At 40.7% G+C, this 14,518-nt stretch overlaps 1 protein-coding gene across 2 annotated transcripts in view; it reads right to left on the reverse strand.

The window, feature by feature from the left end:
* Window positions 1-14,518, reverse strand: part of LOC124615599 (neuroblastoma-amplified sequence-like) — a 414,306-nt gene that overhangs the window by 296,546 nt on the left and 103,242 nt on the right. For both annotated transcript variants that reach the window (XM_047143590.1, XM_047143589.1), the window contains exon 18: window positions 12,049-12,180. In XM_047143590.1, the coding sequence (XP_046999546.1) occupies window positions 12,049-12,180 (132 nt within the window). The remainder of the gene's footprint in view (window positions 1-12,048; window positions 12,181-14,518) is intronic.

A 14,518-nucleotide genomic window follows, 5' to 3' on the forward strand; every position in this document is an offset into this window, starting at 1 on the left:
GTTATAAACAGGTACAAGACAAAAACTGCTAAAAAGGGACAATTTAATGTATACATAAAAATTTAGCTGCAAATACAGCACACTGAGCATGTATCAGGTTATTCAATCTCTCAAATTGTATAACTTCTTTCTTAAGCATATTAAGAAAGAGCAACAATTAATTATTGTTTCATCATAGGAATACTAGCACATGACAAAAATTGACGTTTGATACAAGTCATGCGAAAATGTGGAGTTGGGTGAAAGTATGGGTCATATAAATAGACCGCTTGCACTGCAAGGTGCTTCAGTTCTGTTTGGATGTGGTTATTATTACTATTGTACGAGAAGACAACACAGCCCATATGCACAACAGAAGTGTTAGGTATGGAAATGGGAAGTGCAGCATGCAAAAATGGGAAGAGAGGATTGCGGAGGGTGGAGGGGGGGGGGGGGGGGGGGGGGGAACAAATGGACCCTTCATGAAAATGACAGGAAGAAGGAGAAAATAAAACAGACAAGAAGGAAAAATTTGGATGGGACAGGTTAATAAGGCAATGGATGTTTGAGGAAATGCAACAGGGACATACAGTTCAATAAATTGCAAAAACATCAAAACAATGAGCAATTTAATGAGGAACAAGTACAATTTGATAAAGATAAGATGAAATTAAAGATATTTGGAGATTCTGCCATTTAATAAAATAAATGTGGCTTACTAGCAGTAAAGAAACTGTTAATTTATTTTCTTTTTTCCTTCCTTTTTTTATAATGAAATTATTGTTTAACTTTCAATAATGTTTACACATCAACAATTTGAAAAGTGCATTGGGCCTCCCCTCTGCTCATTGCAGTTAATTTTTAAAAAAGCACATTCAATCATTACTGGTATTATTGCTACCATGACAAAAACTTGTTATAAACAGCAAATGTAATTTTGTATAAAAGTGGATTAAAGCTCAGACTTCCACATAAAAACAAAATTGTCGCAAAAAGTCAGTTTTTTCTATTGTTATTTCAAAATGGTGCTTACTTAAAAAAAAGCACGCCTCATATACACGGAGATGTGAAGAAGAGATCCAGGTGGTAATGGTACGGTGATGTTGAGTGACAGTGAAGAAATGGTTTGTGGCGTGGATAGGATGGACCATGCTGCAGGCAATGGCATACAGGTGTTGGTCAAGAAGAGCAAGGACCCTTTCCATAGGAGCACAGTACCCAGGTACAATGGGGCAGCCTGGATGGTTCAATTTATGGAGTTTGCATATTTGGGCAGGGTTATGACAATCCTCAGTGATCACCTGAGTGAGGGTTTCTGCTGTCTACCTGACTCTTCCACTTACAAGCTCTCCCACTGTGTTCTCATCCCTGAAGTCTAGTGTAACCTGCAATGCTCATTCAAATTCTTAGACCACTCCTTGAACCTCTTCCCCCACATCAATTCCCTCCTCATTCCAACTACATTCTGCAGTGTTGGTACAATGTTGTCAGCCAGATCAAAGTAATTTCACAGGGGTATGTGTTTGCATATTTTGTATCAATTAACCTGAAGGAGGACATCACCCAAAAGCTTTGAAAATTTTACTATCTTGTCTACGTCCCAGTAACCCAATAATCGCCTTAAACTGTTTATCCTTCTTATACACACTGAGTGGGAAAAAAAAAAAAAAAAAAGTGAAGCACCCACAAGACGTGGTCAGATGTCAACGTAACTTTGTGCACATACACACGATCGCAAGGTACATAAATGAAGGAGATGCCATTCTCAGCGACAGGTAGAATGGCCACCAGAGTACATTAGTGTTGTTCGTGTTAGCATTGTTACAAGGCCTGGTAAGACTTCTTTTAACAATGCAGTACCCTTTGACTATCGGTTGCAGAGTCTGCAAGTAATGATTCAAGGGGTCGCATTGTTAAAAATTGTCTACAGAATACCACTGACCGTATGCTGGCCCCTATTTAGATTGTACAAGAGGTGGGATTCTTCCTACACATTGGTAAGAAGGCCTGAAGATAGTTTAGCGTAATGCCTAAACTGGTAGTAACAGTATAATAAAATTGGAAATATTGACAGCTGAAGTTGTTTTCGATTTGACATTTTGTGCTGAACATCTGAGGTCCAGCAACCATCCTATATTTAGACGGACTTACAGAAACTTCACTCATGGCGTGGTCATGGCTACATCCAAACACAATACCTCCTTTCTGCCACACTCTCATGTTCCCGTGCTGACCGATTGTAACTGCTTTGGTATCAGGCTGTTATGTGGCCCTTCGTCACTGATGAAAAGTCAAGCCACTAAAGTGATGTGCAAGGAGCAGTCAGTTGTATGGAATCTATCAACATGGAGACGTGATAATATGGCAGAAAGGAGCTACCACATCTGAATGTGCCCACAACTACATCACAAATTAAGTTGTCAGAGTTTTTGGTGTATTAACACAGACTGTTCAATGTGTCTATGAGGGATTGTGTACCACTTGGCCACATAACATGGCATAAGACCAGTGAAGGAACTGTTCTGACTGCATGGACTACTGAAAAGGCTCTCAGCTTTCCAGTGACAATAGTTTTCAAAACCCACAGGAATTGCTGCTGTCGGTGAATGCAGGTCCACCTAAACCAGTTTCCGAATGAACATTGCAAATGGAACTGCACTGGAATGGACATTTAAAGCTACCTTGAAAAACACCATTTCTCACAGCACCAAATAAAGCTCTGAATGTTCAAAGGACCAAACAGCACAGAAACTGGACAATAGCTGACAGAAGCATATAGTGAGGTCCAACGAGTTGTGATTTTGCCTCTTTTCAAATGAAACAAGGCATCGAGTGAACCAACAGGCCAACTAAGTGTTTAACCCACAGGGTGTGGAGGTTACATATAGTTTACATCAGAGATGGTCTGTAGTGATTTTGGAGGTGTTTATTTGTATCACAATTTGGGCATACTCATTCAAGTTTCCATGAACTAGGATGTTAATTTCAAAATTCTCAGTCACCCTTTCTATATCTACATCGATAATCCACAAGCCACCGTACGATGTGTGGCGGAGGGTACCCCGTACCACTACTTGTCATTTCCTTTCTTGTTCCACTTGCAAATAGAGTGATGGAAAAACAACTGTCTGTATGACACTGTATGAGCTGTAATTTCTTGTCTCTTACCTTCACAGTCCTAACACATAATTTATGTTAGCATCAGAAGACTCGGGTGGCAGTCCGCTTCAAATGACTGTTCTCTCATTTTTCTCAACAGTGTTTTTTTTAAAACAAAGTCACCTTCCATCCAGGGACTCCCATTTCAGTTCCCGAAGAATCACCATGAAACTTATGTGTTGTTTGAATGTTCCGGTAACAAATCTAGCAGCCTGTCTCTGAATTTCCTCAATGTCTTCCTTCAATTTGACATGGTACGGATCCCAAATACTCAAGCAGTACTAAAGAACAGGTCATCCTATATGTGGTCTTTTTTACAGGTGAACCACTCTTTCCTAAAATTCTCCCAATAAACCGTGTCAACCATTTGCCTTCCCAACCACAGTTTTCACATGCTCGTTCCACCTCATATTGCTTTGCAACATTATGACCAGATATTTAAACAACTTGAATGTGTGAAGCTGCACACTAGTAATACTGTATCTGAACTTTAAAGGCTTATTCTTCCTACTCATGTGCATTAACTTACATTTTTCCACCTTTAGGGCTAGCTGCCATTCATCACACCGACTGGAAATTTTGTCCAAATCGTCTTGTATCTTCCACAGTCTCTCAACTTTGACACCTTACTGTACACTACAGCATCATCAGCACACAACTGTAGATTCCTGCCTACCCTGTTTGCCAAATCATTTATGTATATGGAGAACGACAGTGGTCCTATCACACTTACTTGGGGACACTCCTGACGGTACCCTTGTCCCTGACGAACACCCGCCGTCCAGGACAGCATACTGGGTTCTATTATTTGAGAAGTCTTCTAGCCACTCATGTATCTGTATGAACTTACTCCATATGCTAGTACCTTCCTTAATAGCCTGCAATGAGGCACCATGCCTTTCCGGGAATCTAGAAATAGGGATTGTGCCTGTTGCCCTTCACTCACTGTTCACAGTATATCATGTGAGAAAAGGGCAAGCTGAATTTCACACGAACAATGCTTTCTAAAATGATGGTGATTCACGGACATAAGTTACTCAGTTTTATTAGATTCAAACTGAGTATATGTTCAAGGATTCTGCAGCAAACATAAGTTAGGGGTATTGGTCTAATTATGTGGGTCCATTCTTTTATTCTTCTTATACACTGGAGTCACCTGCACTTTTTTCCATTTGCTTCGGACTTTGTGCTGGGTGAGAGAGTCATGATAAATGCAAGCTAGGTAAGGGGCCAATGCCATAGAATACTCTTTGTAAAATCGAACTGGGATTCTCGCATAGATCTTTTCGCAGACGCATGAATCTCTACTAATCTCCCCTTGTTTTCATTTGTACATTCCCTTTTGAACTGACAGTGCAATGGCCTCTGCTTCCTCAGCATCCACCGAATTTCATTATTAAACCATGAGGGGGGGGGGGGGGGGTGTCTTTTATCCACTTACTAGTCAAATAATTTTCCAGACCACAATTTACAATCTACTCAAACTTTGCCCATAATTTCTCTACATCCATCATACTGGAACTACGTTACGGCAATTCACTGTCAAAATGAGATGCTAATAACAGCTTATCTATCTAGCAGAAACACTCTGCTAGCCATTTCAACGTATTTATTAACTTCCATAAACATAGTTGCTATAATGAGATCATGATCGCTAATCCCCATTCCTATAACGACATTTTCGATAAGATCCATCCTATTTGTAGCTACAAGGTCTACGATATTTCCATTGTCTGTGGGCTGCCAAACTAGCTGCTCAGGACAATGTCCAGAAAATTTGTTCAAAAGTATCTCGCATGACTGTCTGTCTGTAGCCCCTGCAATGAATCCACAGACATCCCAGTCTATGATCGGCAGGAAGTCACCTCCCACTAGTAATGCATGATCTGTGTATTTATGCGCTATTGACCAGTGACTTTCTGTGAATAACTCTAGAACTGTCACAGCAGAATCAGGTGGCTGGTAAAAACATCAAACAATTAACTTGGTCTCACCTACACCTGTTACATGCGACCAGATGACTTCAACGTCACACTCAACTTCGGCCTCAATTGTCAACTGCAATAAACACACCCCCTACTATGCCCTCTAAACTGTCTTTCCAATATAGACTCCAAGACCTGCTAAATATCTCAGAGCTTTCCATTTTTGGTTTAAGTCAGCTCTCAGTCCCAAAAATAATTTGAGCACAAGAACTTTCCTGGAGGGCAGTAAATTTGGTAACTTTATTATGGATACTTACACAGTTTACTGATAAAATTGTGACAGTCAAAGTGTCTTTATTCTGAACACTATCTGACTTCCCTTGCTGCAGTTGATTGGAGAGTGTTGATCTGAGCACCTCAAACTACTTCCTAGCCTAAAAAACTCCACAAGTACTCTGCTAGTTTCTTCCTTCATGTAGTGCACTCCTGACCTATCAAGGGAAGTCCTACAAATTCCAACATGATAATGCAGGTCTAGAAATCTGCAGCCAAGACTGTCACAGAGTCGATGAAGCCTTTGGTTGAGACCCTCCACTTGGCTCCAAAACAAAGGGTCTCTATCAACTCTGGGAATGATGCTGTATTAGTGTGATGTCTCCCAGGAGAGCCTAATTTATTTATCTGGTGTGCTTGTAAGATTTCTTCTGGACTTCCTGTGTAATATTAATGTTTTTTCCATGGTCTCTGAAGCATTTGTGTTACTGGAGCTGTTTTCAAACTACTGAATGCACATCATCATCATCTGAATCTTTTCACTGATTTGAAATGGTAGATCGTTACGCAATCTTACGATATACCTCTAACATTAATGATGAAAACTGCAGCTCGCAATTACATCAAATCTCCTGATGTAATTGCCACACAGCTCGAAGTTTCAAAATTAGCAGTCAGTTGGCAGTATACCATCTAATTTTCATTGTTGATAAACCATTTACATGGACTTATTTCACTCTCTTCTTTTTCCGACAGTTGCAACTTCAAGTCAATTTAGCTGTGTCCCTGGGAAAGTGTTCACAAAGCAGAGAACATCTGTTGCACACTTTCAAGAACGTAGCCACTTGGGTAGTTACCAATGATGCCCAGGATACAAAAAGGACATTAGAAACACTGAAAAGGAGGAATGGTCAAAGACATTTGAAAATTAATACTATGAAAGCCTCTGTTTACACCAGCTTTGACTGCTCCATAGTACAGACACATCAAACATAAGATTTATATATAAGCTGTTCTATCGTACTTTTAGGTTTTGCGACTCAAATGAACCAACTCCTCCATCTCCCTTACACTACATTCACTCCAGCTTTATTGAAGCTGAAAGTGATGTGCAGTTCAGAGAAAATTAAGTAGCCATCTATAATTTTTATTCTTATTATTTCCTAGAACATGACAGTTTCAATCAAATACTTACTTTTATCACAGTTTTCAGGGTCTTCAAAATACCTTATAAACCTCTCTTAATGTAAAAAAATAAAATGTGTGTAATGTAACCCTCTCTCTTCTGGCAACAATAAACAGATGATTTCATTAAATTTGATTACTTTCACTTCACTGAAAGGAGAATTGAGGGATTATTTGCTCAAACTGTCTTACAGGATTCAAAATTTTTACCTGTCATCCACACATTAAACCATTGTGAGTTAGGGTATGGAACGGAAAGCAACATGTTACCCTAAAAGAAGACGTGTGCCAGCCCAAGCAAGCCCATCTCAGATGGATTGGTTCGCATAGGCCAACGGATCTTGTTCAACCCCAGCTAGCTTGCTGAGCTCTGCTTTACCAGGCTGGCCCAGCAGCCTGATAATGGCAGACATATCACGGAGCACGCTGAATCACTGTCTGACTTGCTAGTCTACAGAGCCCACACCATCTGTCATATCCAGGTGGGCTAATCATAACGTATGCACTGCCTCAAAATGTCACTGATTTCGACAAAATTAAGAAGAAATACAAATTACTGATCAACAAAAATTAAGTGTTTCCTCACTCTGTTGTAGTTCTTTATGGGGAAAAAGATGTCGCAATTCAATGAATATTTCATTTCATTGTCGACTCTAAGCGAAGCATTTGTACCAACTGCAATATGTGACTGTCTGCTGTTAAGTGCATCCAACTTAACTATTGGAAAAATAAAACACTAACTGCTGTAGGCGCTGTGAAAGATGGTGCAATTTTGGGTAGCAGAAAACACACAAATACCTCGGACCTGTGAGATGAAACTGCTAATTAGTTCGCAGTGGTAGCAGAGTTCTCCAATGGTCAGTCCAGGAAATTGATGAACATTGCACACTCTGAGCCACAGAGAAAACAGTACGTCTGCAGAGCTTTAATTCATGTTAGATGAAACTTGAACTGTGTACGCAGTGCCACTGAATGAGTAACCTTCACAGCCCATTTGGTGGATATTGTTTAATCTGATATGGACTTAATCTAGTGAGTGCTTCCATAATCACCAATTGGTTATGTATGAATGCTGTGAACATGCTTCTATCTCGAATAAAGTAAATGGAAGCTACTGAGCCTATCTTAATGTGTGAACTTTTAGATAGTGGGAGGAAAAAAATACCATGATCCAGGAAGAGAACATGTCTGCAGCAGTAAGGAGACACCACCCCTACATCACTCAACACCTTGTCTTGGACTAAGAACAATTGTTAGCTTCAGACTGCCCCTTAAACATGTGGATGACATGAGCACTTAAGGTGGAGCATACAGAGTGAGTGTTTTGGCCTGGGCCTGGAGGCACCTCACAAGGTGCAGGCTGACTGGATTGGAAGCGCTGGAGGCATTGAGGCGAGACTGAGGTGGGCTGGTGAGGCAGCGAGCGGCCAGCCTGGTGGTATGGGACGGTTGACCCGTGGTGGGCCGTAGCAGGTAAGGAGTTTGCAGTGCATGGGTCTGCCTCCGAGCAGTTTGGGATACACGTGATACAACCAAGTAAAGCTCCACATGCCTGACAAAGCCTAATATGGTGAGATTCTGCAAGTTCGCGCAGCTTGAGGCTGTTGCCGATGGGCACCACTGTGGGGAGCCGGACTTTGGTATCACGGGGATGTCAACCTCGTCCCGTCTGTCCCCAGATCGGTCTGCCACTGTGGTTGCCCCGGTTGCTGCCCGCAGTGGGGCTGAGCCCTCGCCTGTGGTTGATTGGGAGGTCGTTCCAAGCCGTGGCAGGCAGCAAAAGACGTTCCCGGATGCTGATCAGAAAGCCTCCCCGGTGCGTCTGACAAATAGGTTTCAGGTACTGTCTCTGGCTGAACCAGATGCAGCTGCCTGCCCTGTTTCAGAGGATGATTCTCAGCCTTCAAGGTCTGGGCAGTCGCAGAGGGTGGGCTTATTGGTAGTTGGGAGCTCCAATGTTAGGCGCATAATGGGGACCCTTAGGGATATGGCGGCTAAGGAGGGGAAGAAATCCAGTGTGCACTCCTTGTGCATTCCGGGTGGAGTCATTCATGATGTGAAAAGGGTCCTTCCGTATGCCATGAAGAGCACAGGGTGCACCCAGCAGCAGGTGGTGGCACATGTCGGCACTAATGACGTGTGTCGCCTTGGATCTGAGGAAATTCTCTCTGGATTCCAGCAGCTATCTGATATGGTGAAGGCTGCCAGTCTTGCTTACGAGATGAAGGCAGAGCTCACCGTCTGCAGCATCGTTGACAGAACCGACTGAGGATCTTTTGTGCAGAGCTGGGTAGAGGGTCTGTGCTGGGAAAGTCCCTGAGCTTCAAGCGCTAAAAGAAAGCACAGAAGCTGAAATCGTTATAGGTACAAAAAGCTGGTTAAAGCCTGAAATAAGTTCTGCAGAAATTTTTACGAATCTCAAACAGTGTTCAGGAAAGATAGATCAGGCAGAATTGGTGGTGGAGTCTGTCAGTAGTGGTTTATCTTGTAGTGAAGTCGAAGTAGATACTCCGTGCGAATTGGTATGGGTGGAGGTTATACTTAACAGCGGAACTAAGTTAATAATTGGCTCCTTCTACCGACCCCCAGACTCCAATGATATAGTTGCTGAACAGTTCAGAGAAAATTTGAGTCTCGTAACAAATAAATACCCCACTCATATGGTTATAGTTGGTGGGGACTTCAACCTTCCCTCGATATGTTGGCAAAAATACTTGTTCAAAACCGGTGGTATCGAGCAGTTAGTCCACAAACCCAAGCGAATTGTAAATGGTTGTGAAAACACACTTGACCTCTTAGCCACAAACAATACAGAGCTAATAGAGAGCATCATGACTGATACAGGGATTAGTGATCACAAGGTCGTTGTAGGTAGGCTCAATACCGTTCCTTCCAAATCCACCAGAAACAAACTAAAAATAATTTTATTTAAAAAAGCGGATAAAGTGTCACTAGAAGCCTTCCTAAGAGACAATCTCCATTCCTTCCGAACTGACTATGCAAATGTGTACAAGATGTGGCTCAAATTCAGAGATATAGTAGAAACAGCAATTGAGAGATTCTTACCTCATAAATTGGTAAGAGATGGAACTGATCCCCCGTGGTACACAAAACAGGTCCGAACGCTGTTGCAGAGGCAATGTAAAAAGCATGCGAAGTTCAGATGAACGCGAAGTTCAGATGAACGCGAAATCCCGAAGATTGGCTAAAATTTAAAGACACGCAAAATTTGGCACAGACTTCAATGCGAGATGCCTTTAATAGGTTTCACAACGAAACATTGTCTCGAAATTTGGTAGAAAATCCGAAGAAATTCTGGTCGTATGAGAAGTACACAAGCGGCAAGACACAGTCAATACCTTCGCTGCGCAGTGCCGATGATACTGTTACCGATGACTGTGCCGCTAAAGCGGAGTTATTGAACACAGTTTTCTGAAATTCCTTCACCAGGGAAGACGAATGGAACATTTCAGAATTTGAAACACGAACAGCTGCTAGCATGAGTTTCTTAGAAGTAGATACCTTAGGGGTTGCGAAGCAACTCAAATCGCTTGATACGGGCAAGTCTTCAGGTCCAGATTGTATACCGATTAGGTTCCTTTCAGATTACGCTGATACAATAGCTCCCTACTTAGCAATCATATACAACTGCTCGCTCACTGATAGATCTGTACCCACAGATTGGAAAATTACGCAGGTCGCACCAGTGTTTAAGAAGGGTAGTGGGAGTAATCCATCGAACTACAGACCTATATCATTGACGTCAGTTTGCAGTAGGGTTTTGGAGCATATACTGCATTCAAACATTATGAATCACCTCGAAGGGAACGATCTATTGATACGTAATCAGCATGGTTTCAGAAAACATCGTTCTTGTGCAACGCAGCTAGCTCTTTATTCGCACGAAGTAATGGCCGCTATCAACAGGGGATGTCAAGTTGATTCCATATTTCTAGATTTCCGGAAAGCTTTTCACACCGTTCCTCACAAGCGACTTCTAATCAAGCTACGGGCCTATGGGGTATCGTCTCAGTTGTGCAACTGGATTCGTGATTTCATGTCAGGAAGGTCGCAGTTCGTAGTAATAGACGGCAAATCATCGAGTAAAACTGAAGTGATATCAGGTGTTCCCCAGGGAAGTGTCCTGGGACCTCTGCTGTTCCTGATCTATGTAAATGACCTGGGTGACAATCTGAGCAGTTCTCTTAGGTTGTTCGCAGATGATGCTGTAATTTAGCGTCTAGTAAGGTCATCCAAAGACCAGAATCAGTTGCAAAGCGATTTAGAAAAGATTGCTGTATGGTGTGGCAGGTGGCAGTTGATGCTAAATAACGAAAAGTGTGAGGTGATCCACATGAGTTCCAAAAGAAATCCGTTGGAATTCGATTACTCAATAAATAGTACAATTCTCAAGGCTGTCAATTCAACTAAGTACCTGGTTGTTAAAATTACGAACAACTTCAGTTGGAAAGACCACATAGATAATATTGTGGGGAAGGCGAGCCAAAGGTTGCGTTTCATTGGCAGGACACTTAGAAAATGCAACAAGTCCACTAAAGAGACAGCTTACACTACACTTGTTCGTCCTCTGTTAGAATATTGCTGCGCGGTGTGGGATCCTTACCAGGTGGGATTGACGGAGGACATCGAAAGGGTGCAAAAAAGGGCAGCTCGTTTTATATTATCACGTAATAGGGGAGAGAGGGTGGCAGGTATGATACGTGAGTTGGGATGGAAGTCATTAAAGCAAAGACGTTCTTCGTCGCAGCGAGATCTATTTACGAAATTTCGGTCACCAACTTTCTCTTCCGAATGCGAAAATATTTTGTTGAGCCCAACCAACATAGGTAGGAATGATCATCAAAATAAAATAAGAGAAATCAGAGCTCGAACAGAAAGGTTTAGGTGTTCATTTTTCCCGTGCGGTGTTCGGGAGTGGAATGGTAGGGAGATAATATGATTGTGGTTCGATGAACCCTCTGCCAAGCACTTAAATGTGAACTGCAGAGTAATCATGCAGATGTAGATGTAGATATGGTACATGTTAACTGAAGTTTCACCTCTACACATATTCATTTGATCAGTACATTATTCAGCAACAAGCTGTTAGGTATTGGAGATAAGTCTATCTTTCTCACAATCGAAAAAGAATAGTTAGGATTCATTCCTGATATTTGTATACTGTTCCACCATTACAACTCACAATGTTTATGAAGGATGCGTATGGTTCTGTGTGTTTGCGCAGATAATATACATCCGTTTCTGTAGCACCATAACTGCTCATTTACAGTTGCTCAGTTTCTGAAAGATATAAACAGTTTCAAGAAACTATCTTGACAGCACAATAAATAGAAATATTTTACTTTTGGATTACTTGGAGAACGGAGACTCTTGAGGAAGACCCTAACAGTAGCATTGAATGTGCTTAGACAATGGGATTTGAAACGATAAAAACATCACACAGTTTAAAAAGAAAACTTTCATTTTGAAACATGTGAACAGATTAATATATTATGGTGATACTTGCCTTAGACATCAGTAGTTTGGCCTTTTCAAAGTCAGATAAACTTTTTAAGCTGGAAAGGTTGGCACTAACGAGGTTTATTTCATATACCAATGAATCTAAAGTCTTCAGGTCATGAAACAAGTCCTCTAAGCCCTTATGTCATGAAAAAGAGAAAGAATACATCACCAGTTATTGTTTACTAATTTCAATATTTGCATTTTATCATTATAAACTTACTGGTTGGAAGGTATTACAATAATATAAACACTAAATCTACACTGTATATCAAAGTTTTAAATGAGAGCAATAATCTACACAAAGCTGAAAATAAATGAAAGAGTACAAGCCAGTTTGAGACACAAATGAAAACAGCAGCTGTGGAAGCATTGGTTTAGCGCATGTACGAGGCTTTTCAGACCCCAACCTCACAGATGCTGAAGAATTGTTTTGGAATGCTTGAATATAAAGTTGCTGGAAGAAAAAAGTAAATGTGGCTGACATTTCTTCTCCTCCTCATTGTTCTTCTTCATCTACTTCTCCTCCTCTACATTTGCGCTCTCTCTCTCTCTCTCTCTCTCTCTCTCTCTCTCTCTTTTAGATAATACAGCCTTTCAAATTACCCACATGTTAAGTAACCAACCCACTTGTGTTTCTCCCTCAATTTTTAAGAATTTTTGTTTTTCAGAAATTTTTCATTGTTCAATCTTTCCCGGTGGTTATTCTACTTCAAACAATTCTGGACTTCCTTTTTACTGAGGTTTTATATTTTTAGTTCCTTATACACTGATTCATTTATTATTCTATCCATTCCTATATAGTCTTTCACTCTTATAAGCAATCTCATATTAAAAGAAAAAAATATAATAAGTAGTGCAAGCAAGATTTATACAACTAATTGAAAAGAAGGATGGCATCAGAAGAGGTGCTGAAATCACATTATGGTTCACTGTCTATACATCAGTAGCCCTTCAGGTAAAGACGAAGATACAGCTAAACAAAAATGGTTGTTCAGGACTTGCAGTAGCTGACCAAGTGCAATACAGGCACCATCATGAAAGAAATGTTTTACTGCAGCAAGTCTCTGCACTTGTATGGCATAATGCGCCACTGCTGAATTTTTGTACATGGTGATGTTATTAGTCCTAGCACATAAGAGATCTGACTTGTTAACTATGTTTAACTTTTAACTGTTTGTTAATGCACTGAATTCATGTTGTTCCTGTTTAACAGGATACTTGAAAAGAAGGATGGCATCACAAGAGGTGCTGAAATCACATTATGGTTCACTGTCTATACATCAGTAGCCCTTCAGGTAAAGACGAAGATACAGCTAAACAAAAATGGTTGTTCAGGACTTGCAGTAGCTGACCAAGTGCAATACAGGCACCATCATGAAAGAAATGTTTTACTGCAGCAAGTCTCTGCACTTGTATGGCATAATGCGCCACTGCTGAATTTTTGTACATGGTGATGTTATTAGTCCTAGCACATAAGAGATCTGACTTGTTAACTATGTTTAACTTTTAACTGTTTGTTAATGCACTGAATTCATGTTGTTCCTGTTTAACAGGATACTTGAAAAGAAGGATGGCATCACAAGAGGTGCTGAAATCACATTATGGTTCACTGTCTATACATCAGTAGCCCTTCAGGTAAAGACGAAGATACAGCTAAACAAAAATGGTTGTTCAGGACTTGCAGTAGCTGACCAAGTGCAATACAGGCACCATCATGAAAATTGTGTATGAGTACAATGAATAAGTAAAAATGACAGCTCCAGATGGCATCAAATCTTTTAAACAACTGATGCAGTATGTCTTCATTAGCTATCTGGTCTAGCCATCTGATCTTCAGTATTATTTTTTAGCAACATAATCAAACACTTCTATTCTCTTCTAATCTGTACTGTTTACTGTACATGTTTTGCTTCATACTGAGCGAGTTGTTTCAGGTCAAGTGCCCTCCATGGGCAATCTGGCGTCAGTGGGCAGAGTGTGCAAACAACTGACACACAGGCAGTCATGGAGCCAGGCTGTAGCTTACACAACCGTACATCTCAGATATTTGACCACAGGCAGGGGTGGGCAAATAGCTCTTGAACACAACAGAATAAAATGTAAATACTTGAGAGTTGACAGGTGTTCGAGGATGCCTATGCCCCGTGGAGGAGAGTTTAAGAGCCTGCAATAATGCTACATCTCAGACAAGTAATTTATTTTTGAAAATTATTCCAAAAACTTAAATTTATATTTGTTGTTACCATGTTTCGCTTTTGTAGAAAAGCTCTTCTGCTTTTACCAGTATGTATTTTATGTCGAATATCCTTTTCACTTCTACCATTATCTGTTGATCTGTTAGTCGAAACACAAAAATCTGCTATTTTCGCCATCTCATTTATTAATCTAATTCCTTCAGTACAACCTTATGAAATTTGACTTTACTTCACTATACTTCTTTCACATTTATTGATCTTTTAAGTCCATTACCACAT

Source organism: Schistocerca americana, chromosome 5, assembly GCF_021461395.2.
Source record: "Schistocerca americana isolate TAMUIC-IGC-003095 chromosome 5, iqSchAmer2.1, whole genome shotgun sequence".
In the NCBI taxonomy this organism is placed as follows: Eukaryota; Metazoa; Arthropoda; class Insecta; order Orthoptera; family Acrididae; genus Schistocerca; species Schistocerca americana.